We start from the raw sequence: 27,978 nt of genomic DNA on the forward strand, positions 1-27,978 counted from the left end.
TCCTTCTTCGAAAGGAATGACTTAAGTGCATTGTGTTGCTCAACTTTCAAAGAAAAGCACAAGTCCAACTCCTCCAAAGTTGACGCCAACGCCGATTCAAACAACCGCTCTTCGTTCGCCATAGCCACCTTCCTTGTTGTTCACCGTCGCAGGACTGTCGTTATCCTGTTAAGCCCGCCTTAAGACTCTCTAACAAAATAGAGCGCTGTGATTGGATGAGGTCCACGGCGTCAGCCAATAGAAATACCTATGGTTTGATACTAGACGTACAGGCTGAGCAAATTAATTTGCCGCCGCTAGGGTGCGTCTAGATTTAGGCTACCTCACAGTCCTCTAGATGTCTAATCTCTGTACACAATCCTGGGTCTGTCAAATCCTCTTATTGTTTTACTTGTGAAAATTTGATAAGAAAATCATAATAATAATAATAAGAAACGAGAAATGTATTTCCAAAGAATTGCAGTGCATGAAAAAGCAAAAATTGTGATGTTTTCAGCCCAGATTCATTCCCGGCTCTGAAGGCTATGTCTCTAGCTCTCAGCAGCCTGAGGACATCACCTGTCAGTCATGGCGTCTGGTTAGCCTGAGTGACGATGTTTTTTTGTGTGGGTCACATCATCGATCAACTTGGTGATGTAGGAGGTCACAGTGTTTGTGTATTCCTCAATGTCTGTCTGGTTGTTGTAGGTGGCTGCTTCTTTAGGCCCCGTCCACATGGAGACACTTTTTTCGGTTAAACGCACAGGTTTTGCATCGTCTTGGCCGATCGTCCAAACGAATCTTGTAAACGTACTGCCCGAAACCGCACTTTTTTGAAACCTGGTCCCAGTGTGGAAAAATCTGAAACCGTAGCCGTTGCAAGTTAGCCTGGGTGCCATTCCGAACTTAGTCCCGCCCACAACGTTTGAGGTCGGGAAGTTCGGTCTGGCATTGATCAATAGTGGCACGAGTATGCTCGCCCAAATACTGGCGGGCCAATCAAATGGTCAGGGCGGGCTTTATACGATGATGGACAGATGCTCAACAGTAACGTAATCCACCACGTCACCAAAGAGCGCTTGGGTTGAATTCGTTTACAACAACGATGGCTGCCGCTGGAGAATTGAGATGTGTAGATTCTGCTATCAGGTCTGTTCTAGAAGATATCGACAGCGAATTAATTTTAAAAGAGGAACAGAGTAACGGGATCAAGGCATTTGTTGATAAGAAAGATGTTTTTTGCCGAAGCAACTGAAATGGGCATCATGGCGATGCAACTCGGCGTGCACGACGAGGTGGATATAGCCAGCGGTCGTTGCCAGATCCTTTTTTGAAGCCCGGAATCCTGGCTGCTGAACAACAAGTGGAGGGACATGCTAGGCTCCGATGTTTTTCAAGCCAACGTAATGGGTATCGTCATGGACGAAGTTCATCTAACTTACAAATGGTAAGAGAGTCTAACTGTCTGACTTAGTAAATAACTCCCAATGTCGTGATATGAATCCCATGTTGTAAACATAGTAGCCTAGGTATCGTTGTACGTTCGCTAACTCAGACTTGGTACAATCATAACGTTAGTGTGATTGTAGCGAACTACCTGTTAAAACATTCTAATGTAGGTTACTGTTTTATTTCTATCAGTGGTCAGGCTGCAAAAGGGCAGAAGGGCATTTGGGTGTTGCTTTATGTACTCAAGCACCATACCCATATTGGTAGGCTAGTCACTGTACCCCTTATAAGTGATGTATTCTTTTTAGATGTCAGTACAGTCATTAAAAAGTACTAAATGATACTACTCATAATTTCTTATTTTTACTGTTACTTATTGGTTGCTTTTTGTACTGCTATATATTCCAGGTACACCTGTGCTGACATTGACCGCTTCTGCTGATCGGGAATTCAGAGCCAGGGTTATGAAACAGCTTCAGATGGACAATCCAATAAATTTGGCCCTAAGCCCAAACAGAACAAACATCAGAGTGGGTCTGATTAAAGTACCTGGCCATACACTGGAGTGCCTACACTGGATTGTGAGGGATGTTAGTACAAAGCTTGACCCAGCAGTTAAGACGGTACTTTAATGGAGTCACTAGTTGTCTGCGGAAAGCTTTGTACTGCCATTTTGAGGAACACACCACATCTGTTGATCTAGGACATCTGTGCTGCACTCACTGCCATTCTGTTTGTTCTTGTGAACCTGAAGGTTGTGGGGAGCTAATCCCCAAATATGAACACTTTGAAGGGGAGGTTTCATCACACCACAAACACAGAATAGTCACACCTAAGGGCACACTTTTGATCAGGGAACTGTTACAAACTTACAGGAGTAGTTTACTTCAGGACCATAAAAACATACCACTTTACACAGTCGACACAGCCTGCACTGGTTTTGGAGATGAACTCATTGATCAGTTTTAGAACAGTGCACACAGATATTTGACCTGGACTTCATTATCCATAATCTCCCTACATACAAGCTGGAACATGCAAAAGAGATACTATGAATTATGCATGAGGTTTTTGATGACATCGAACAGAGTCAAACTAATTTGTTTGATGACTGTGTTGTTCAGGATGACCGTGTTCAGGTTGACATGGATTACACTGGTTACTTTGATGACGAGGATGAGGATGATAAGATACAATCATCCCCAAGTAACTTGGAATCAGGCTTGTCAATGTTGAAGATCTCAGGCTAGCTTCAAATTCAGGCTCAAATTTGTAGCTTCAGGGTCCTGTTGTTGTGCAAATGCCTTTTTTTTTACCTCTGTTACATTAATATTTTTGAATAAAATTAAAATGGTTTATACTTCTCTACTGGTTGGTGATGTTTCTGCATTTAAAGACAAACAATAAGACATTTCAATAAAGATTTTTAATATCTACACATAATAGGTAATGTTTGAAGATATACGCTGAACTTTGAACATACAACCAATAAGAAAACACAAAAATGTTTTCAAGAATGTGGATACTACTAAACTATTATATGAAAACAATTATTTACATTGTCATTTACGAAAACAATATTTACAAATTACCATCACCATTTACATTTCACATTTACTTAATTATTTAAATAGGCACATTTTGCCAGTCCATTATTTTCTCCTGGTAATTCAGCGTTGCCAATAAGTTTCTCTTGAAATTCGGGAATGCATGAGACTGCCTGCCTGGGTGATTTTTGTTGGGAAAGTTGTGTCTCCCTGAAAACGTTTACCAGTGTTAAAACGTCCTGTTCTCGGGCCACATGATGAATGCCAGCCGGCCTTGTCAGCTCCAGCTCTGTGTCCGTTTTGTCCATTAGCTCTTTGACGATGCCAATGGACCTACTGATTCTGGCTGCTGACATTTCTGACATGTTTGGTCCCAATCCTCTCATAAATGATTTGAGAAAATTGTTTAGGTGTTCCAGGTGGAGGTCAAGTGGATGGAAAATGGGTGACAACCTGAAATATAAGTGAACACATCAGTGTGAAGAATTACAGTATAGCCTAATAAGTATAACGTGCATTGACAATACATTGGAAAATACAGACTGTTAAATATGGTGACACCAGATGCAATTGCTGAGCAGGTCAGAGAAACACTGCCCACCCCCCACAGAGGTGCAGAGCACAGAAGTGGGGGTTGGATAACATGCTAGTCCATTACAAAATGAAGTTTCTACATATTGACAAAGTGACAGAGGCCAACTTACACATCAGGTACAAGTTTATCCTGGTAACATTTGCTCACACTACACTGAAATTCGGGCTGGCTTCCAGAATACTAGGCATCTCAAAATATGACTAGATGATTTAATCATAGATAGATTTCACGGAAATGAGGAGTGTGGGAATGCACAGTGTTTATCACATTGGACAATAATCACGACTCACTATTAACTCATGTGAAACGTGGCAATCGAGGTTATTCTCATAGTCATATCATAAGAAGTAGAAATGTATTAACAAGCTTACCTCTGTAATGCTTCTTCGCGTTTTTGTACCGGTTGGAGTTGACGGATTGGGGCAGAACTTCTTCAGAGTCCGGGGCGTCTCTGATGCCTCAGATGAACACGGTTCTTCAGGCTGGTCTCCTTCGTCTTCTGTCCATTTTTTAAACACGGGCATGTCGCGTTCCAACCGTGTTATAAAGTTCTGACAGGACCGACAAATGCGATGCGATTTGTTTGCAGTGTTGTGGAGTTGTAATCCTAAACGGATAACTTGATCGTATATGCATTCACCTTTACTGTTTCTCTCAAAAATGAGGTTCGTGTGTTGAAGAACTCCGTGTATCCTTACATTATTTTTACAACACCTGCGAAAATCGCTCACATTTTCTTCTTCTAGTGTGCAGTTGAGTTCTGTTGACATCAACTATGCGTCGCTTAACATACGTCACACACTCCGTTGCTCTGATTGGTTGTAGGTCTATCCAATTGAGTGCAGAGGCATTTTTTTTCCTGGTTCGTTTGAAACACGCCCCATAATCACAGCTCTATGGAGCAGTATCAGACTCAAATTCTGACTAGAATTGAGTATGACTACGTCAGGCTAGTTGCAAGTTCCTTTGGACGGTGAAACTGCATACTTGCGTATTGATGATGTCATTGCCACACCTCAGCTGTCCTGGGCTTGACACTTATAGTATTGCCTAACAATACTAGTTTTCATACATGACATTACCTACGATTACACTCAGTAAGATAAATATCACAACTGGTGCTGCGCAGTGCCAATAGCTTATCTTGACTTGGTGGACTGAACAGTGTTTTCCCTGTGTTTCTAGCTAGCTACTGTCAGTGACGCGAGAGACTAGTCAGAAGTTATTAGGGAAGTGCGGTGTAAGTTTAAATTAATTTGTGCGTAGTGCCGGTGTCATTCATTTATTTTACATGTCTTACAACATAAATAAATGCATTTACAGTCTAGTGAAGTCAGATATGAGCATACAAAGACGCTTAGAACTCATGTTAAGCCGATGGTAGCGCACTAAATGTGAATGCGCGATTTGATGCAGGCAAAAGTATCGACTGTTACTAACGAAGGTATTATAGCAATATTATAAATGTGGCGACGGAATAGCCTAGAACTTGGGTAGGCCTAGCGTTTAGTAGCCTATGCACTTGCGGTGATAGCCAAAACTAATGTGAATCACAGACTATCCTACAACCAAAGAAAGTAAAGGAGATTATTTGTACCTGCGTTAGCCAAATAAAGGACAGGACTGCACCCTTCACAAACCGTAAAAATGAAGTTTATTAGTTTTACAGTTGACTACAATTGACAGTTCACTATCAGTCCACACAAACAATTCTGATTTTCTTGTACTAGCCATTTTCGTCGTAGCCTATTCTGTCTGTTTGTATAGCCTACAGTGCGCAAGCTTTGGTCAATTTCTGTAAAGAAACAGTGCCAACTATAGGCCTGGGATATGAAGTAACGTGTTGAGTCGTGTTGAGATGGATCCGTTTGGACGCAAATATTCTTGATACGGTTCCAGGGAAGACGGAGGAAAAAAAGATCGGTTTGGTACGTGTGGACTAGCCCTTAAACATTCCCCGACCTGTTTTTTCAAAGCAGTCTTGAAGAGCAGAGGATGCTCCCTCTGGCCACACCCTTACCTGCTTCCTAACAGGTTTTATGACTTTCACTCTCTGTCTGTATGCTGGCATTAGCATAACAGTGATGTGGTCAGAGAGTCCGAGGTGGGGGAGGGGGGCGGCCTTGTAAGCTCCTTTGTGTGTGGTGTACACTAGGTCTAAGATGTTATTCCCCCTTGTTGAAAAATCAACATGCTGGTGTAATTTTGGAAGGACAGTCTTGAGGTCAGCATGTTTGAAATCCCCGGTGAGGATGGTGAAACCGTCTGGGTGTGCTGTCTGTTGTTCACTGATGGCCTGGTACAGTTAATTTAGTGCATCATTCCTATCGCTGCTGTTGTTAGTGGGAGGCAAGTAAACCGCAACTAGCAAGATCGCGCTGAGCTCCCGGGGCAAATAGAACGGTCGGCACTTTATGATCATAAACTCTACCTGTGGTGAGCAATGTTTGCACACCACCACAGCGTCTCGGCACCACTTGTCTCGGATATAGACACAGACTGCTCCGCCATGCGTCTTTCCTCTGTCTATGAGGGCCCTGTCCGCCCGATAGCATGCTAGCTGCTCCAGTTATACAGCAAAGTCGGAAAAGTTGTCGTTTTGCCAGGTTTCAGTGAAAATAAGCACACAGCAGTTACTCACTGTCCGGTTCGCTGACCTCAGCAGTCATATGTGATCCATTTTGTTGTCCAGTGATCGTACATTTGCCAGGAGAATGGATGGTATGGCTGGGCGAGTTGGGCTAGCCGCTAGCCTGGCCCGGATGCCTCCGCTTTTTAAACGAACATCTTACCGCACGGTTGGGACAGAGGGCAGCCGCTGCGTCTACACGCGCCGCCACGTGACACCGGAAGTGCTTCATCCCGTTGGGGGACTGGGAATCCAACTGGCAAGTGGCCTAGAAGTTAAGCAGTTAGCAGTTGGAACAGGTGCAGTTTGATCAGGATTGACTCAGTTTGATTGGCCTATTATGATGCCATAATGCACGGTGCAACGATGAAACATTGTTTGCTATGTATGTGCAGCTAAACTTTCGCTAGATAGCTAGTGGCAGTTATAGGTAGGCTAGTTAAACTATAGGTCTCTTCTAAGGTAGTTAGTGCTATTTTCATAAAGTAGCCTATGCCTGGCTTGATAACGTCGGAAATCGCTTGGTTTGTTAACAACAGTAATCACTGTTTGTCTCAGGGCTCTCAAGTGTCACGCATTGAGCGTGACAGTCACTCATTTCGGTCTTTTGTCACGCACTCCCGCCACACATTGTATTTCTCACGCAGAAAAACTATTTATAATATATGCCGCAGCGCCCAAAGTTTCTATGGCTGCGCCGCTCTCACTATGGAACCGACAGGAATCAAGCGCGTCTCCCCTAGAGTTCTTAGACGAGTCTGCCACTTATCAGCCAATCAAGAAAAGAAATGGGCTACACAATAACTAATCAGAAAATAGCACTATTGTATCTGGGTAAGATTTAACACAACAACCAATGAAAAAAAAAACATACCCTGGAATTGTTCACGTGATTCTGCTACCGAAAGTTTCGTTCACCCTCAGAGGAAACCACTGGAGCTTCGAGCATCACTTTGAGCACAGAGTAAGTCATCTTTTAATGTTACAACAAATTCACAACTTGTTTGACACGAACAATGACAAATTGACTGCTGTTAGAGAATGTTTCCCAGATAATTAGCATCAGTTGTTCATGAGTGTCAACCAGTGGCGTAACGAGCCAACACCGGGCCCATATGCAGGATTATCAAGGCGAGCCCCCCTTCTACAGCACGTGATAACGCAATGTCCACGAGTAGGCTACCGTGAATAGGACAGGATAGGATCATTGAGACACAGCATATAAGAGATGAGATGACTGACAAAATCAGGAGTACGTGCACCACAAAAACAAAAATACTGGTGAAGGCGCACAACACATGAAAAAACACTGCTGGTGACGGCGCACTATAGCCTAACACATGAAAAAACACTGCTGGTTAGGCTACTATATGAAATTGCATTAATGATAGTCATTATGTTATGCTAAATCGTTAATTTAGCCACAAACATAGCACTAGTGCATAATAGAACTGTCCGCCCTCTTTGACTGAGCTGCCCCCCTTACAAAAAAAAAAAATATATATATAACGTAATTTTGATATTCTTAGAAAGCGAAAGTAGGCTATGAGCGCAGATAGGTGCGTCCGATGTATCAGCTGGAATAGTGATGTGAGTCGCCGAGCAGAGGTGATGGATGTCACAGGTGAGCTACATGAAACTTTGAGAATTCAAATTCAAATTATGTTAGGAAAAAACGGTGAGTATCCTAGTGTAGCAAGAAGCATATTTTTTCAATGTCATTAACGTGAACAATATTAGACAGCTAACCTGTTGCAATTTTGCACGCGAAAATGTATAACGAGTCTATTTGATGGGAGAATACGTGAACTTTAAACCATTAAGATGGGCAATAGGTGAATAGGCAGACATCATTAGTCTATTAACCTAAAGGCTAATGAATAACTTTAGACAAGGTGCATTGCTCCTAAACTCAAACAAGTTTATTTATTACCTGGTTTGGTCCAACAAAGATAATCTTAACATGGACTATGCTGGGCTGTGTTAAGCTCTGAACAATGTCCGTTTTACAGTGAAAGGCCCGGTCGCGAGTGACGATTATTGCGATAGGGGGCCCGGCCGTCAATCATGTATTTCCAGTGTGATGCGGGCCCCTGATTGGTCCGGGCCCGTAAGCGACCGCGTACCCTGCTTACCGATAGTTACGCCCCTGGTGTCAACAGCCTGTTCACCGACAACACCTGCTCAGGGGGTCGTTTCTAGAAAGCATCGTTTGCTAACTTGCGTCGCAACCTTGGTAGTACGCTCCATCGTTCTTGGATTTGGTGTTTCTAGAAAAGGTAGTTCGAACTCTCAATCGCAAAAAAGGACGCAAAGTTTGGTCGTTTGAACTACTGCCCTAGGCAGTCGCACTTGTGTCGTTCCTTGGTAGTTCCTGTTGGTGTCCGGAGCGCCTAACCAAAAATCACAACCGCCTAACCAAAATTTGCGAAGTGGATGTTTATCTCGTGACTCAATGATTGATCTTAATTTTGATTAAGACACTGACTCCCCTACTTGGGTCATTCTTGCTATTTATGTTAATTTAAGTATTGCCTTGCTTTTAGTATTATAATCTTCACAGACCCTTACATCAGCAGTGCTAAATGGTGTAGTGGCTAAAGCAGATGACTTATTATCCCAACGTTGTAGGTTCGATTTTCTGATGTGATATTTTCCTCTTGCTTCTCGCTACCTGCAGGTGAACTGGTGTGACACATAGATTCAATTGTTTTTGACTGATATATTGTACCTATGGTCTCTCGATGTAGAGTAATTATATACATAAATATAGCCGCAAGCGGCAATGGCGGGCCCGAGCACCTGCGGGCCGCACCCCGTGACATGTCGGAATCCAACAAAGCACCGACGTTGTGCATTTGTGAAATGTACATATTTGATGCGTGTGCTATTTTTTTTTGTATTTTATTTTCTGCCACATGTACTTGCTTGGTCAGGTGGGGGCGCAATGCAAGGCAGGCCCATTGGGTGTCATCATAATCATAATATATATTAACCTGAGAAATTTCAGACCATTAATTTTAAGCAAAGAACATTTCTGATACACTTTTTGGTTGGCCAGATGGTGGCGCTATGTTAGGCATGGAAATTACACATGTGAATATCATCACAATAATGATATCCACATTTTTTGTAAACTTTCCGATCAATCACTTAAAGATGAACTGAACTGGAATTTGAAGTAAAGGTGATATAACAGATGTATTTTATTTCTTCTCATTGGTACAATGATTAAAATGGCTGAATTTATTAAAAGGGATAAAATTGTACGTTAAAAGTGGTGTTGTTGTTACACGGGCGCCGCCATGTTGGATTTCAACAATCGGCTACGTCACTGGCATGGTAAGCTACTCTGCACTAGCACTAGCAGCCATAGCAGATAATGAGTCTGAGGCTAGCTGACATGGCTGAGGAAACTAACATTAGGCCTAGCTGAGTTACATATTGGCCATAAGCCATTTATCATAGGCTAGCCTACATCACAAAATCTCATACAAAATGAAACCAAACTAGTGAAACAAAGGCGAACACTTTAACAGGGGAAATTAATTTGGCATGAATCATACTGAACGCTATTTTGTCAATGAGCAGAAACACACACGACATTCAAACTATTGATAAGATGTGCACTATGGAAACTGGTCTGTAACTTTGGACGAATAAATGCCATTGACTTGCCATATCCTGACTTAAAAAACCCTTTTCTTGCTTACTTTATCGCAAACTCGGTGGAACAGCTTGTAGTCTTTTTCAATTCATAGAAAGGCGAGCCCACAGTCTATGTGCCATATGAGCCTAAGTTTCAACTTCGGCTTCGTTCATTCAATGCAGTCACTGGTCGCAATTACAAGTCTGGGAAGGTTCGTTCAATCGTTTAAAGTTTTAAGTGCAGTAGCCTATCTGTCCCCTTTGGAATAATATCTCGAAGTAGCCTCAGGTGAGGTCCAGTGTTAGATAGGCTACCATACGATCCAACCTAGGAAAGGGCTAGCAGCTAACACCTTGGAAACACTCTTATGTCAAACTCCACAAGCTAGCACTCCGACCATAGAGAGTATAAACCATGACTCCGACGATATCACAGATCGATAATAATGCTTTTACTAGCTGGTAACTAAACCACAGCGGGTCTGTAAACAGAATCCAATGTCCCTTTCTACTCACCCTGAAGCCAGTTGTTCACCGTCTCAGGACAGATTGTTGATGCGAGGGAGTTTAACTCGCAGTACTGCTATCCAAGAGACTCGTGCAATATCAACATCCACAAGGTAAAAATCTGCAAACTCTCCACTAACGTTAGCCTAAAATAAACGGCAAACTCGTGTATCCTCCGTGTATCTGGGGTCAACTTGGGGTAACGAAGTTTTTAACAGTTTCAAGGGAGGGAGAGAGAGAGCCCGTGTGAGTTGCTGTTACTAGTGCCAGTAGTCCATACTGCGTTAGCCTACATTGACGTGACAATGCGTGTTATATAGCTTATTTGTATATGCACATAGCCTTCGCATAGGCCTAATGTAGTGGTGGTGAGTGAGTATGCAGTTGTGTGGAGGATGTACAGTAGGCAATGTATGTGTGTGAGGGATGGAGGGAGACAGAGAGACAGCGTGCGTGTTGCTGTCTCAAGCGCCCCTCGTCCAGTTTTCTACATGACCTAGGCTAGGTCTACAGTAGCCTATGTTGTGCCGCACAAAATGTATCTATGTTGTACATTGCACAAAATGTATAACCCCCGAAATAAACACATACATAAATAAACACATTTTTCCCGTCACTTTGGCTTCCTTGAACATTTTCCCTACGTTTCGCCACTGCTTTGCAACAGATAGATTCCAGTGTCCATGCTCCGGCAGCGCCCACACAGTCATTTTCACCCAAATGATCGATCCTACTGAAGGTTGAGCTGGAGCCTGAAACCCATCTAGTGGTAGTCAAGACACTACAGGCCTGTCCCTCACAGGCTCAAATTTGTAACCCATGCCATTAAAATTACAAATTTTCGTGTATACATAATATGCTGCAGCTGTTGCCTATAGAACTTCTCAGGTCCTACCATGCCAGTGACGTCATTGAACCTGGCAGCGTTCTAATACTAACAAACGCAATTTTGGTGTTGCTTAAAAAAGGCTACGTATTGATTTTTTTAAATTATTTTTTTAGTGTCATTTATTTTTAATTGTCATAATCAACACATTATCAATGTTGATTCTTTCAGTTCAGTTCATCTTTAAGGCATTGTCCATTTCTGGCACATTTCCTGCTTGACCAGGTGGTGGCGGTATGCCAGGCAGGCCCATTGGGTGTCTGGATATCATCATAATCATAATATCTATTAACATGAGAAGTTTCAGACCATTTATTCAAAGCATAGAGCATTTCTGGCACATTTCCTGCTTGGCCAGATGGTGGCGCTATGCTAGGCCTGTGAATTACGAATGTGAATATCATCACAATAATGATATCTGATATTTTATAAAGTTTCAGATCAATCACTTAAGGCATTGTCCATTTCTGGCACATTTCCTGCTTGGCCAGGTGGTGGCGCTATGCCAGGCAGGCCCATTGGGTGTCTGGATATCATCATAATCATGATATCTATTAACCTGAGAAGTTTCAGACCATTCATTGAATGCACTGTGATTTATGACACATTTCCTGTTTATGTGGTGAGATATTAAAATCAAATCAAATATATTACAATATTCAAAAATCCATTCACAATTTAACATCAGTGACATCTTGGCATAATGTTTGCCAAATTTCAAATGAATCTGACAAACCGTCTAGGAGGACTATGTTCAAATTGATCATGTGACATCAGTATAATTGTCATTCTTTCTGTTGCCAGTTGGTGGTGCTATGCCAAACATGCATTATGGGCATGTTAATATTATCATTAACATGGTCTTCAATGACCTGTGAAATGTAAAACATTTCAAGCCGTGCATGGTGAATTATGACACATTTATTGTTTATGTGGAAGGGTATTAAAATTAATAATTTCGCCATTTCGTCAAATTACAACATATCAAAAAAAAGCTTCACAATTTATAATCAGGATCATCTCGGCATCATGTATACCAACTTTGACATGAATCGGATCAACCGTCTAGGAGGAGTACGTTAAAATTGATCCTGTCCACAACGCACAAAATCTCAATTACTTCACTTCCTGTGGGCGTGGCTAATGGCATGTTAATACAAAAGTTGTTTGTTTTTGGGAGTTACATACACCCACCAAATTTGGTGTGTGTATCTAAAACTATATGCCAACCACAAATCACTGTGACATAAGGGGGCAACGCCCGGTGCCAAGCTTTTATCCCTGTCTATTCACTGTACCACTTGATGTGTGTGCTAAATTTAATGCGTTTTCGACCATGTTAACCACCTCAAAATATATGCCAACCACGGGATCAGTCACCTAAGGGGGCGCTAGCGAGTCCCTGGGCCACGCCTGGGGTCAAGCTCTTGTACCTAACTGCGATGCGTGACACCTGACGTGTGTGCCAAATTTCAAGAGTGTTCGACCATGTTAACCACCTCAAAAACAGGAAAGCAAAAAAGTGGAATAACAATAATAATAATAATAATAATAATAATCCTTACAAAAACAATAGGGCCTTGCGCCCTTCGGTGCTCGGGCCCTAAATATGTATGGTCAAAACCTATTGTCTCGTAGGCCTACTCTTACTCAGAGATGAAAAGAAGAGATAGGATGCGATCTCCGGCCGAGCGCGCAGTGCACCGACGCGCTGCCGTTAAGCCACGGGACAGTTAATAATCTATGGGATACCCAGACATTCGTCCAGGCTATATATTTTTTCCAACATAGATATTTAACACAAATAATGGCACATATTGGTCGGCTTCAGTACAATGTTTTATACTTGCAATTATAGGTTTAGATTTTTGCAGATGATAATGACAATGCCAGCATTAATCACTCGGTTTAAATGAGAAAAATGTCAACATAGGCTGTGGCAGAGAATTTTCAAGGGGTGGGGTATTACACGTTGCCACTGTTTCCACCAATGATATCTATCGCTGCATCATCAACAACGTTGTTGGAACTACATTGTTCGAACGTCGGAGGTAGCGAATTGCGACACAGGTACGATGCTTTCTGGAAACAGGTGTAACAATGTCGTTGTTTGGTTGCAAGTTGCGTCGTACCATGGTGGTTGAGCAACGTCGTTGCTAACTTTTCTAGAAACGACCCCCAGAACAAGTAGTCTAGGCCTAGTCATATTTTCGTTACGATGACTGACATATTGTCACATTATCAGGCTTAAAGTGTTCAGGCACCGTGCCTGAATTCAGGCGTGAGCTGGTATGCTTAAGATTTGAAAATAGGCAATGAGACAACAGTATATTATGACGTCCTCATAAATGTCTGATAACTTCAGGCACAGACAATTTGTATTGCTTTAAGCCCGGCATTATAAACATCTCTCTCTTACCAAATAGGCTTAATCATTTTATTAGCACTAAATAAATAAAAGTAAATAAATACTAAATCAATTAAAGTGTATTGCATAGTCGATGTTATAGGTCACTTTTAAAATATTGTCATATTTTATAATAATAATAATATTTTATCATAATTATATCCTGGCCATGGATGCAGTAATCATTGCATCTGGTTTTCAAAAATGTCAGGTAAAAAGCAATTAAGCATTCTCTCATTTGCCCTGAGAGGAAAGCCCCCTAAAAAGGCCAGGTTAGTGGATGCTTGCACAGAGAAGGTGGTGAAAAGGGTAGGCCCATTATTGAATTGTCAGTGTCATGTGTCAAATCATTTCTTCTGCAAGTCTGAGCAATTATAAATTATACGTATGTCCCATTTTTATTTTTTTTGCCCAATATTGCACATCATATACTTAGGATGGCATTGCTTCTACATACTTTGGCCTATAATCAAATGCCTAACCTCTTTGGAAAGCTCAGACACTGCAATTTTTTTGAAAACAATATGAATAACTGTGTGATGTACTGATAGAGTTACAGAGGCTAGAATATTGTTTTCTCTTTCTGCCGGATAACAAGCATCTCTGAACTGACCACATTTCAGACATCTTGATATGACTTAGAAACAGAACTTAGACTTAGAAGCTGTGTGCATAAGTAGATCAATATAGAATGAACAAATGAGTTTAGACCATTTTTTGCCAAGGTATGTGTTTTGTAAAATGCCCTATGGAAACTCCCCATAGCACTTTTGGTTATCCAAAATGCATACTGACAATGAAATGCTTACTGCATATGAACCCCTTAGAAGCATAATCTTGGCCTCAAATGCAAGGTAACACTGATTAAATTTAATTGAGACATAGTAAGATTAATCTGACAACGTAAAGCACTACACATATTTACATAAAAAAACATTGTCATGTATTGATTCCCAAGCTTTCAAATGATATATATTATGGCTATGCTACATAACAATCTGATGTATAAAAATTATTTAGGCTACAATATTGGGGGGGGGGGGGGGGGGGGTCGACGGGGAATGTCACTCTTGCCTGTCCTCAAAACTTGAGAGCCCTGTTGTCTATGTGCCAGATATGTGAAATATGTTAGTTCAGAGCACCATTATACATCATTGTTGTAAGCTTGAACCAGTCAAAATGATTTGTTTGTGAAATTTTATCATATGGTACAGGTACAGTGTTTGATAGCATGTAGTGCCTCTCAATTGGGCGGGCATGTCTAGTGAGTTATATAATGATAAGTTAAATATAAGATTATTGTATATTAAAGTGGACTTTTCATGTGCAGAGATCTTAGCCCTAGAATTGTTCCTTTTATTGTAGAGACCACGTTTCTTTTCCTTACTAAAATGTGCCTCATTTTTATTGCTTAATACATTTGGAAATGCTTCATGTAATTCCTTCACAGCAATGTCAAAACAAACACTATTAATGCCTCACTGATTGTGTTTGTGATTGTTGTATTTTGTTATGCTGTGTTAAGCACAACCTCAAATGGAAAAAAAATCATTGAACACAAATGGGATATGACCATGAACATGAACGTGTGTTTACCTGCAACAAGGCTTTTTGAGTGACCTGCTAGAGACATAGTTGAATTGGTACCACCCACTTTCACCACCTGTGAAAATATGCTGCCTGAGACGTTTTCAGGGCACTCTGACTAAGATGTCGGAGGTGGCCTTCTGAAAACATTGCTGTAGAGATGCTTATTCTAACATATCTGTTAGGATAACAGTTTGTGTTTGATACAATAGTGTAGTGGTTTGATACAATATCTCATTAATTGACACATTATCTGTAATTAGGATCAGGCAAATCCTTGTATTCACCATATTTCAATGCTATCACCCATTACCAGGTCTGACTGGTACATTGAGTCTGCATCCATGCTGCCTACACTTTCTTTTTGGGCTTAATTCTCTAGTCTAATCCTACTGGGGCAATTATTATGTCTATTGCTGTAAGCTGTTAGTGCAAGCAATTACAGCTCTGGAAGAAATTAAGAGACCACTGCAAAATGATCAGTTTCTCTGATGTTAGTATTTATAGGTATCTGTTTGAGTAAAATGAGCAGTTTTGTTTTATCCTATCAACTACTGACAACATTTCTCCCAAATTCCAAATAAAAAATATAGTCATTCAGAGGATTTATTTGCAGAAAATGACAAATGGTCAAAATAAAGATGCAGTGTTTTCAGACCTATACATTCCAGTTCATATTTATTTATAAACACCACAATACTAATGTTTTTACTTAGGAAGAGTTTAGAAATCAATATTTGGTTGATTGTCAATTACAGCTTTCATGCGTCTTGGCATGCTCTACACCAGTGTTTCACATTGCTGTTGGGTGACTTTATGCCACTCCTGGCGCAAACATTTAAGCAGCTTAGCTTTGTTTGATGGCTTGTGACCACAATCCAGAGGTTTTCCATTGGGTTCAGGTCTGGAGATTGGGCTGGCCATGACAGGGTCTTGATCTGGTGGTCCTTCATCCACACTTTGATTGACTTAGCTGTGTGGCATGGAACATTGCTGGAAAAAACAATCTTCAGAGTTGGGGAACATTGTCAGAGCAGAAGGAAGCAAGTTTTCTTCCAGGATAACCTTGTATGTGGCTTGATTCATGCGTCCTTTGACGAGATAATTGGACTCATCAGAGAAGATGACTCCAGTCCTCTATGGTCCAATCCTTGGGCCCGACTTGAGCCCTGCCCCTAGGAGCCTGTTTCTAATCGTTCTCGCCGTGCACTTCACCCCAGCTGCCATTTGCCATTCTTTTTGTAGGTCACTTGATGTCCTACAGTTTCTGAGTGACATTCGAATGAGTTGACGGTCATCCTGGTCAGTGGAGAGTCGTTTTCGCCGTCTGTCGGTTTATAGCTTTGTTGTCCCCAATGTCTGCTGCTTGACCTTGTTCTTAAACTGATGCTCACTGTATACCTCTGCCAGTAAAGCCAGTATTGAACCCTTCTTTTCCTCACTCAAGTTTTCTTTTTCAACTCTTTTGGCATGGTCAATAGTTATTTTTGATTCCAAATACTTTTGAGGTACTAGCACTGTTTTTGCCATCCAGCTGGTCCTATTGCAAGAGAATAGTGATGACCACAGCAGTGTTTTTCTTTTTTAATTATTTTTCTCGTTAAATAAGATTTGGTTCAGGTGATCACCTAATCAGTACCTCATTAAGTAGAATGAGGTGTGCTTGTGTTGGAATTCACTGGAATGGAATGGCTGTCATACATGTAGAGATTTCAGAAAAATTTGCAGTGGTGTCTTATTTTTTTCCAGAGCTATATATCATAGTAATATAAGGGCCTGTACAAAATATACAACTAACTGGTAAATTAAGGGATCTGCATCCTACGTAGCACATGGTTAAAAGATGCTAACATTTACTCAACCCCAAACTTTCCCCCACATCTTTCAAAAAAGAAAGGAGGCATGTGGTGATGATGACTGATCGTGAATAAAACACTTAGAGGGGGAATTAGAATTACGTTTAAAATTAGAATTACATTTAGAATTAGAATTAGGTTTAGAGTGGGGCTAATTGCCTTTCCCCCAGACTACTCGCTAATTCACCTTATAGCCAGCACCCTTAACAGGTGCCAATTTTTACAGCAAACTAGATGAAGCAAAACTGAGAGGCTATTCAACTTGTTCATTCGTCCCTGAAAATACTTGAACCTGGACATCTTTAAAATGCTCCTCATTTGGGCGAATCCAAATAGAGATTCAAACACAAGGCAGAACCTAGAGCCAAACAGTGGCGTGACAATATGCTGTTTTAACCCACTGGTCCATCGTATACCTCCTTGGGAAAGAACACAGCATGGCAAGCATTACTGTAGTGTAAATAGAGATGGTCTTTATCCTGATTTGAACCTTTATGCTTGAGAGCCATGCTTTTTCAAAACAGCATTTGGTAATGGTCCAAGCATTGATGTGTTTTTTTCAGATTGAGCAATCTCGTGGATGGTGCCACATCAAAGGACACACTGCTCCGGTGCCCCAGTGGTTTATGAAATGCATTTAGACGGCAATCCTGAAGTGTGTCTGCTTTCATGGTCTGTCATCTAAAACATGACCTCTCAAAGCTGGGTGGTCTTTCAGTAGCTCAGCCACCATTCAGACCCAGTGACTATGTCAAGGCTTCACTGGAATACCCCAAGGGTTTTTGGCTATCTCTGTTAAAGTCTTGCCAAACGAATCTTATCTGGAAAGATATATACAGTATTTGTGGCATGTATGCATGCAATTTATCCACAGTCAGGTTTATCAGTTGTTTGGCTATCTCTTCTGTCTAGAAGCATAGAAAGAAGCATACTACAAAGTTACATCTCAAGGCCTGGTTAGTATATCTGAAGTAAAAAAGGTTGGTTCAAATTACATGCCTCTGATTCTAATTACTGGAGGAACAAAGATTACCCACAGTGGTATGGAGGATATTGGAAAAAAAATGGCCTGTCCTCCTCGAATGCTGTTGTGAAATTCCTGGTGAACAGGGGAGCGTATCTTGGAGCCTGTTCAGTGGTCCAGAAGGCCTGGCAGTGTGTTCCAAGCACACCCATTCTCACCCCGCTCTGGGACTGGCCGGCACTGCCGCAGAAACAGCGGCCGTGGCTACAGCCGCAGCAGCGGGGAAAGACACGCGAGCTGGGCCTATGGTGGACATTCAACACATATTTGATCCGCGGTGTCATATGTCCTTCTCCCATCTCCCTGGACACAGCTGGCTCGAAGCTGACCAATGGCTGCTTTTAATTTGTCCTGGCCCCATGTTGCCTTTCCCTTGGCGAGAGAGACGTGATTAGTGCAATCCTGTCAGAGGCATGGTGCTCTCATGTGACCGGTTTCACCACACTTCAGCACATTCTTTTTGAGGAGACTCTGGGAAAATGAATTCGCTATAAAGCACCTGCAAAAGAATCAAAGAATCAATTTTCTTTTTCTTTTCTTTTCTATTCTTATTTTAAAAGATACTATGAGTGCACATGCAATCATACAGTATGTGCATCATTAATGAAAAATAGAATAAAGATAGTGCACATGTCTAAATGTTTGATGTGTTGTGACATTAAGAATATATAAATTCAGTTTGATGCAAAGCAATCTAACATAAAATCACTGTTTTGCTTTCCGCAGGAGACGCTTCAGCTCCGTATTAAAATGTAATGTCTCACTGAACTCATTTTATCAGCAAAGCATAGAGACATACCCAAACAGATTGGCATGCTGTGCTACCTCTGTTCACATGCTTGCATACTATTAACTGACAGTGCCCAAAAAGGTTCAGAAAATGGTCAACAGTCAAATAAAAATGATTTAGTAGACACAAAACACATTTCAATATGCAATGTGTTATGAAAATGTACAAATATCAGAAGAAAGGTTTTGATAAAATTATATTCTTTTGAGATCATTGTGTAATAAATCCGTGTTTGAGTTTGCCCCAAACAGGTCTCAACACCATGGCCCATACAGTAAATGTTTAAGTAATTATATATGTAGTGTCATGTTTAAGAACGTAAGGCATTCATTGATTTAAAGCAAACATTCAGTACTTATAGTGACTTAAGTCAAGTAGTTCCTTGTAGTTCATGTACACAGTCCTCTAGAGTTTCGGAGGTATATCATGTGTGTTTGACTACCAACACTTCTGAGCAAGATTTAATCCTGACTTCCATTTTCATTCAACCTGTTTAAATAACACTGTAAAGTAGTAGAAACTACCTTGATTCTTACAAGCATATTCTGTGGCAATTGATTATAATAATTACAGTCATTTTGGACATTTGGACATTTTTGGGAACTCATTGTTGTTACAAATCACACTCCATAAATCAGAAAGTCCATGAAAAACAGATACATTAATTTGAGATGTTGACATGGTATGAAGATTAAGTGACACATCTAGTAATTGTATTGTCTCTTCTATAAAAAAAAAACCATGAAAGAGCAAATTGGTCCCATGTCAAGCTGAACAAAAAAAAAGGTCAGAAAAAAGTCTCCACAAAGTACAAAAACCCCTGTGAGGGATGTAAAAGATTAAAGATGTGTGATTTTTTTAGTACAAGTTTGCATCTCTTCATTGACCACTCAGCTAATCCTCTCCAATTTATGGGCACAAGGCCAAACAAAACATACGGGACTGATTGGATGGGGTGGTTTGAACTGCATTGAACTGGCTCTGTAAATCATTCTTTATAACCAATGAGTAATAATTCGCCCCTTTCCCCCACTCAAATTACCCCAAACTTTAATCTGCTGCTCATCACAGATCACAAATGCAGAGGGGTTGTAACATCACACCGGAAGATCAACAGAGCTCTTGACAAGAACATATGGAACGACCACAAAAGGAAATTTGATAAACCTGATATAAGTTTACTGCTTCAGAAAACGTATATATCGGAAAAAAATACAACTGATTGATATCTTACTGATGTACACTGCAGAATATGTTGAACAACATAGGCCCTATATAGCACTAAAAGATGTTAATGGAACTCATTTCCCATATTGTTTGTAGCTCACTGGCAAGGTTGCCTCTTCCTTGCCTCCGGCACCGTGATGTTTTTGGATGTGGAGGGAGCTCTCTCCTGTCCTGGTATCACAGGCCTGCTGACTTTGGCTCTGTCGCGGCAGAGTTAACGGATAGAAAGTGACAAGGCTTTCTCATGTAACCCGTTTGCCTGGCATGTTCTGTCAGAGTAACAGTGCTATGCTGACATGTACTTCTACGCATGAATGACTGATCATTTTCATTAGTACCACGAACTGTACACCGCAGAGAGTCAAATTCAAATACACACAATCGCTCTTACCAGAACACCACTTCAAATACACATCAATAATAGGTCAAAAGAGATTTATTTTCTGATTTTAGTTGTCATTCATACCCACATTTTATAATGAGGCATTCGTAAATCAGGTTATCTGGTAATTCATTATCAACTCAGATATAGTGCCAACGACAGTGTAAAAGTAATTCAAATGTATAATCATTGAAAGTTTTCAGATGTTAGTAATTTTGGCTGAAATATAGGAAATGTCTGCAGAACATCACAAACACTTGGACCACAGACAACCGAGCAATTTGTGAAATATTTTGGCAGAAATGACTTGGTAAGGCTCCCAGATATTGACCAACACCACACACAACGATCTAACCCTTAGGCAGTATCATCCCTTACACACAACAATTTTTTACAGTGGGTGTCTTCCGATATTACAACAGTAATCTCGCAAATTTAGCATTAATTAGGCAACAGCACAAAGTTCAGCATCCAGAGTCTATGGCCTTGTCAATTTTTAAACATAGAATTGCACGCAGCCAACAATGTCGTCCTCGATGCTATGTTTATAAAAAGGGATGACAGATGCAATAAATCATCTCTACTGCACATCCCTGTTTATTGCACAGATAGACCACTGAAGGAGCAGAGTGCTCATGGGGATTAATCCCGCCATAGTCCATCTCTGCCAAGTATTTCTATACATACACATACCAAGGGCAGGAATGTAAACAGAGGTGGCCAGGGGAGGCTGCTGAGACAGGAGTCTCCTGGACCACAGGCATGTTCAGAGAGAAAGAGAGAGAGAGAGAGAGACAGACAGACAGAGAGAGAGATAGAGAGAGAGAGAGACAGAGAGAGAGACAGAGAGATGGGTTCTGCCAGCAGCACTTGAAGTGACAGAATGCCATGGGCAAATATAGACGAGCAGACACTGAGTGGAATGCTGAGTGATTATGTTTTGCATTTCAGTTTTGACCAAATTAAGAGTGTGCTTATCTTGAAAGCACACTGCAGTATATGCACAGGGAATGCACAGGTTAAAACTGTGTTTTAACAAACTGCGGAAAAGGTAAATCAGCACACTTTCTTTAATGACCTAGTGGTTCTAATGTCCGGACTAATTGCCATGAAGAGAATATATCTCCCATGCTGCTAGACTCATAGATCTCAAACATCTCTTTATCAATGTATATCTAAATATCTCTAGCAATCTATATATCTTAATAATCTCTGTGTATTTCATGGGCAAAGACTCCTACACACCATAAAGGCCAAAGGGAAAGTTGTCTTTGTCTTTCCTTGCCCTGTTTCTTTCAGTTGAGTGGTTGATTATGATATTGACTCTGTCCTTGAACTGTGAAAGCTGGGATTTTTAACACACCTTTTCTTTTCTTAATACAGTTGTGTCGAGTGTTGCAAGAACTAAATACACAGTTATCCAACTTGCAAATGAATAGTTGGTTTGTATCATTTTTTTCATTTACATGGCTGACAACTTTACAACAGAATCACAGAAAACATTTGAAATGAATACATTTACAATAGCTTTACTGCACAATTTATGACACAATACGTGCTTGCAAGGTGCATGCCAGCCCCTGCAATAGGGGAAGATGGTTCATCAAAGATTGATTCAGTAACTCTGGCCTGGATTCAGCTATTTCATGCATAGTAACAGCAGGGGGGAAGCTGGCTCCTGAGTGGGTACTTTTGCTCCTTATTTAATTAGCAAGATTAAGGGAAGGAAAGAGTAACAGTCAAAACATAGTAACCTAAACGTGATGGTTTCCCTAGGAGCGACTGGCTACCACCTGTCATGAGACGTGTCATGGAACAATTATCTATGTGCACAAAACACACAATCTGCAATGTGATATATGTATTTATTACAGTTAACAAAATGCACAACATGGATTTTTACATTCCATTCAAGTAGGTGTATGTAACATGGTAATTCAGGTGACAAGTACCCTCAAAAAACAGAGGATAATGCTTTGTTAGCACCAATAAGAGGAGAATACTTTCAAAGAAGACAGCGAGACTCCCTGACTTATCAATAAATACCTAAACAAATGAAAAAAATATATAAGCAAAATGCTGAAAGATGTTGAAATGTTCATGATGAAATGAGGTGAAATGAAGCAAGGCGAAACCTGTGACCGTGTACAAGATCATTAAGACTCAGATATTACAGGCAGATTTCAAACCTTGTATGCATTTTTAATATAACCTTTAATAATGATGGACATACTATGATCTGACAGATATTGAGCAGTTTGTTATGGAAGGACAGGTCAGTCCGTCAGTATAATTAATATTACCAGACCACGATTGGTGAACATTGTGTAGCTTAATACAAATCTCAATGGAATAGAATACAAATCTGTGGACGGATAAATGAAGAAATGTACTATATTCATTTATAGAAATGTACCTATACACTACTCACAAAAAGTCTTTCGGGTGAAATTGTGAAATTTCAGGATGAACCTAAAATCCACTATAACCTTTATAGGTGAACTTAATGTGACCTTCTCTAAACTTTGGAATGTGTATGTCCAACAGTTCAATGTTTCAGTACTTTCTGTACTGAAACCTTAAATTTCACCCGAAAGTATCCCTACATTTTTGTGAGTAGGCCTAGTGTATTTATCCTTAACTGTCAAGTATAGCTATGGTATTAGGGGCAGCCGTGGCCCACTGGTTAGCACTCTGGACTTGTAACCGGAGGGTTGCCGGTTCGAGCCCCGACCAGTGGGCCGCGGCTGAAGTGCCCTTGAGCAAGGCACCTAACCCCTCACTGCTTCCCGAGCGCCGCCGTTGAAGCAGTCAGCTCACTGCGCCGGGATTAGTGTGTGCTTCACCTCACTGTGTGTTCACTGTGTGCTGTTTGTGTTTCACTAATTCACCGATTGGGTTAAATGCAGAGACCAAATTTCCCTCACGGAATCAAAAAAGTATATATACTTATACTTATATTAAAACACCAGTATGGAAGGCTTAACTGTTTAAACATTTTAATTTTAATTTACCAGTGTTTAGAGGAATATGAAATGTGAAACAATATGGATATTTACTATTTAACAATAACTTACTGTATTTGCTTTTCCACTCGAGCTTAAAGCACTGCTACTGAACTGATACATATTGTAATTTTGATACACAGATTCAACACCACCCAGGGGTCTGATCACAAGTGAAGGAGAACCTTTCAGTATGTTCAGTTCAGTCCTGATACTAAAGATACTAAGTGATGAAGTGTGTACGGAGCCCATGAGGTGTCATTGCAAGATATTTTTTTGTATCGAGAGAATGTGCGCTCATTTTACTAAATCGTGCACACGTTTTACTAAATTGTACACTCATTTTACTAAATTGTGCTCTCAATTTAGTAAATCGTGCGCACGATTTAGCAAAACGTGCACACGATTTAGTAAATTGTGCACACATTTTACTAAATTGTGCACTCAATTTACAACAATTAAAATGAGAGCACTATTTAGTAAAAACGTGCACACAATTTACTAAATCGTGCGCACGTTTTACTAAATCGTGAGCACGATATACTAAATTGAGAGCACAATTTAGTAAATGAGTGCACAATTTAGTAAAATGTGTGCACGATTTAGTAAAATGTGCACACAATTTAGTAAAATGAGCGCACATTTTCTGGATATATACCAAAACAGTGTGGATGTGGTCGTACTGTGAATTCACTGTGATTAATGGCTTTCACCATAGTGAACACATTGTGAAGAAATGACCTGGTAGCTGTTCAACATGCACAAGTAGGCGTATCCCTGCCAGTGAAGGAGGGAGGGTTTATCCTCATCTCTATGTCTCTAGATGTACAACTTCCCACCTCAGTGTTCATAGTATGGCCTACTTGAATGTGAGGTTATATGCAACATCTCCACCACAAGTGTGCTCTGTGCAGTGCATCATCTGAGCAAATCCCAGCAGTGGCGATTGTCCTGAAAGAGCCTTGCTTGCTCTGAGATGAAGAATACTGGCTTTGGGGTGCATATGGCATTTATAAAGGCACTGATGGATAGCAATGTTGCATTTCTACTGGCAGGTAACAATATTCTATCAATATTATAGATATGGTGGGTAGTTATAAGACTATTATATTTCCCAATTGACAAAATGACCTGAACCACATGTTCCTTTTAAGTAAACAAAGTGCATCTGAATTCCCTTTCATGTTTGAAGTGAGCTTGATTTAGAGAAAAACCACAGTCCATCTCATCTCACAACTAACGCTACCGTTGTACAGAAAACTTGGCTGGCTTCAACACAGACATGAGAACATCTCTTAAGATTGTGTATCCCTTTGGCGCCAAACCGTTTGGAGGAGCATAGTTCTTGGTGAAAGATTCCCCCACTCCAGGGTATAACGTTTGATAAAAAAAAAGCCTCTAGCAGCTTAAAGATGCCACGAAGCAGACTCTGCTGTGATGAGATGCACGTGTCTCTGAGGAGTTCAGGTTGCGCTCATGTGGAAACACGAGGGCTGTAGTGGTTAAGGGCATTTGGTAATCTCACGGCTGGGCTGAGTTTCTATATGCTCCCTCGGCCCTCTCTGCTGGCTTCTCTCCTTTTACCTGTGGGTTACCTGGTTGTTCAGGAGCCCAGGGAAAGTGTCTTCCACCTCCTCACTAAATGAACCACCTTTGGTTGAGGTGAAAAAAATAATTCTTAATAACAATTTGATATTGTTAATTGTCAATCATTATTTATTATATATTTATACTATGATATGAATATGACTGAACTACATATACGTAGGGTTTGATGATGTTTAGTTCAAACAGTAATGAAGCCATATTCGACTGATCAGACATCTTACCTATGTGACAGCTGTACATCCATATGCGGTGGCCATCATAGCGACATCTGCATTTCACCAAGTTATTAGAGAAGTCTGACTCTGGAACTTCATAGTTGGGGTTGAGAACAACCTAAGGTAAAATAAAAAAGATATGAATGTGATATCAGTTTGGTGTTGCTGAGGGAACATAATTATTTTAGCAGAGAGCAGATCAGAAGCACTCAGCCCAGTTTAAATCAATGTCCATAAAAATTGAGAGCTAATTTCATTAACCATTTTAATTATTCAAAGCTGACCAGCATTCACATAAAAATTTGAACAGAGAGATATTCATTTTGTATTAGAGGGTTAAAGTGTGTTTCAGTCTCAGTCTCTCAGTAATACCAAAACAACACACAAGAGGGCTCTCTTTCCTCATAAATTATGGCTAGAGAGGCAATTTTAAAAAGAAGAGGAATGTTTCGCCCAAATGGACTATATACTGGCAGTATTACTTTGCAGTATTTTTTACAATGAATCTCAATGTTAATTATAAGAGTACCTATAAAGACCGATAAGTGTACCTATATCTTATGTTCAACTCTATTTAGAATGGTAGACTTGACTGTTTGAATTATCTCTACCAGTGTTATCTGGTTATTGATCTGATAATAAAATGTATCAATATGAAATGTAATACTAACCATACTATGTGATGTAATCCATTAAGAAACATAATATTCTTGTGAGTAATGCAACAATGGTTCAATTGAGCATAGCTTATGCACACTGCATTTGTGAAATACTGTGTATGTGGCAATACAGCATATTTTGTAGGTTTTATAATGGCCTGTGGTGATGGAGGTATTTACTTTGTTTCACCTTTTACTGTATAAAGTGATGCAAATTGGACTCCAGTGTAGCTGTTGGAAAGTTAAAATATGCTGAACTGTTAAGTTAGCCAAAAAAACACTGCTGTCAAAGCTACAACAAAGAATATAAATATATTACCTGGAATATATAATCTCCCGGCTTGATATCTGTAATGTCCACCCACTGGCAGTCAATATCATGTCTGTAGGTATCCCAGCAGCCAACTGTGATGCCCTGGTCACCAAAGTTTGCACACTCATACCTCTTCTCAATGCCTGTAAAACAACATTATCAGTGTTATCTTGTGTAATTATCATCCTATCTACCGATTCTGTACATTTCAGAGCTGTACTGTCTGATTACATTATGTTACATTTAATGAGGCATTATTAATGTACTTCTTTACAGAAAAAAGTTCCTATAGTATATTATATAAAGTGTCAACTCCTGAAACCATGTCATCCGTTTTCTTCTCTTCCCTGTGCTGTCTCTTTATTTGTGCCGGCACCTTCTTAAAGAAACTGACCCAATAGTGTACAGAGCGTCCCCTCACCTTCGTCACACTCAGAGTCCTCCAGGCAGAAGCTGGCCTTGTGTCCCTCTGCCACCTTGGTGCCATTTAGACTCAGGAGGTCATAGTGGGTGAACACTTCCATGCTGTGATAATGTCTAAAGAACAACGTCACATATACAGTAGATTTATATGCCGACTTATGAAACAAGTCTTTAAAAAAATTGAAGTAGTCTGTAGCTGCTCAGTTAACACAACATATCATTTCTCCTTTGTAAATGCCAATTGGATTCTAGAATGTCTCAAAGAGAATGGTGAAACCCCAAATTATCTACTTTTAGATTTGCTCTATATTATAATCTGCTGTGGCCCCTGAACATGTATGCCATCCAGCAGTAGCCATGAAGTCGACAGGGCACACAGCTGCAGCTTTTCAATTACAAGGCAAGGATACAGGGAAAATGGCATCAGATTAAAGTTATCCCAAACATGTCCCATTTCTGTTCAAGTCAAACTTTTATTTTTTAAGTCTTGTTGTTATGTTTGCCTTTATGCTAGCAATATGTCTCCGTAACAATGTAGTGACAGTTCTTTTCTCACCAATAAAGCATGTAATAGTACCACATACTGTATGCATACACACACATAGTTCTTGTATTAAATGAGCTAGCTAGCATGCCTGGATCATGTCTCAAACTTGCCTGTGGCAGTCATGCCAGACCCAGGACTCTCGGTTCAGTTTGGGCCGGAAGTCGGACTGGCCGTTGTTGTGGATCTGTGAGGAGAAGCGCAGCAGGCGACGGAAGGAGTTAGCCGGAGTGGAACTGGCCGTGGTGGCCAGGCAGTTCTCCTCGTAGGCACACTGGAGCATGAACATGGGCCGGTCCTCCAGGTACGTGGTCTCCTCCACCACCTGGGGGTTCAGCACCAGGTCTGGGGCCGCTGGGAAGGGGGGTGGGGTGCAGTGAAGAGAAGGACGGTCAGTCTGACTATTCAGAAAATGTCTACCAGTGTTTGGCAGGGTCATTCAACAATGAAATACTGCCCAGATTAAGGTGTACTGCATGGTGTACTGTCACACCGGTGTGACAGGAATATTAGAAAATTAACGTTCTAAAGAATATCTGGGTTCATTGAATTCACCATAGAATTTTAGAACCTTGAATTGTTACGAAACAGAATCTTATGTTAGAATGTTCAAAACCCACACCTTTAACCCTTAAAGGTGTAGGTTTTTGAACGTTCTAAGTTCCGCAACAATTGAAGGTTCTAAAATTCTATGTTGA

At 40.6% G+C, this 27,978-nt stretch overlaps 1 protein-coding gene and 2 long non-coding RNA genes across 3 annotated transcripts in view; 1 reads left to right on the forward strand and 2 right to left on the reverse strand.

The window, feature by feature from the left end:
• Positions 1–919: 919 nt before the first annotated feature.
• On the forward strand, positions 920–2,792 carry LOC143105785 (uncharacterized). Its single transcript, XR_012983542.1, has 2 exons — positions 920–1,426; positions 1,837–2,792. It is a non-coding gene; the product is annotated as an uncharacterized LOC143105785 (long non-coding RNA).
• A 47-nt stretch (positions 2,793–2,839) lies between these two features.
• On the reverse strand, positions 2,840–4,315 carry LOC143105786 (uncharacterized). Its single transcript, XR_012983543.1, has 2 exons — positions 3,942–4,315; positions 2,840–3,428 (listed from the first exon to the last, which is right to left on the reverse strand). It is a non-coding gene; the product is annotated as an uncharacterized LOC143105786 (long non-coding RNA).
• Positions 4,316–22,359: 18,044 nt separating this feature from the next.
• Positions 22,360–27,978, reverse strand: part of loxl2b (lysyl oxidase-like 2b) — a 28,232-nt gene continuing 22,613 nt past the window's right edge. The window contains exons 10-14 of the mRNA XM_076269774.1: positions 27,394–27,634; positions 26,735–26,850; positions 26,320–26,456; positions 25,348–25,459; positions 22,360–25,169 (exon numbers count right to left, since the gene is read on the reverse strand). Coding sequence (XP_076125889.1) covers positions 25,099–25,169; positions 25,348–25,459; positions 26,320–26,456; positions 26,735–26,850; positions 27,394–27,634 — 677 coding nt within the window. The 3' untranslated portion in view covers positions 22,360–25,098. The remainder of the gene's footprint in view (positions 25,170–25,347; positions 25,460–26,319; positions 26,457–26,734; positions 26,851–27,393; positions 27,635–27,978) is intronic.

Source organism: Alosa pseudoharengus, unplaced genomic scaffold (assembly GCF_046254945.1).
Source record: "Alosa pseudoharengus isolate Yale_2024_CS ecotype anadromous, Long Island Sound unplaced genomic scaffold, YU_APseudo_1.1 YU_APseudo_1.1_scf_6, whole genome shotgun sequence".
NCBI lineage: Eukaryota > Metazoa > Chordata > Actinopteri > Clupeiformes > Clupeidae > Alosa > Alosa pseudoharengus.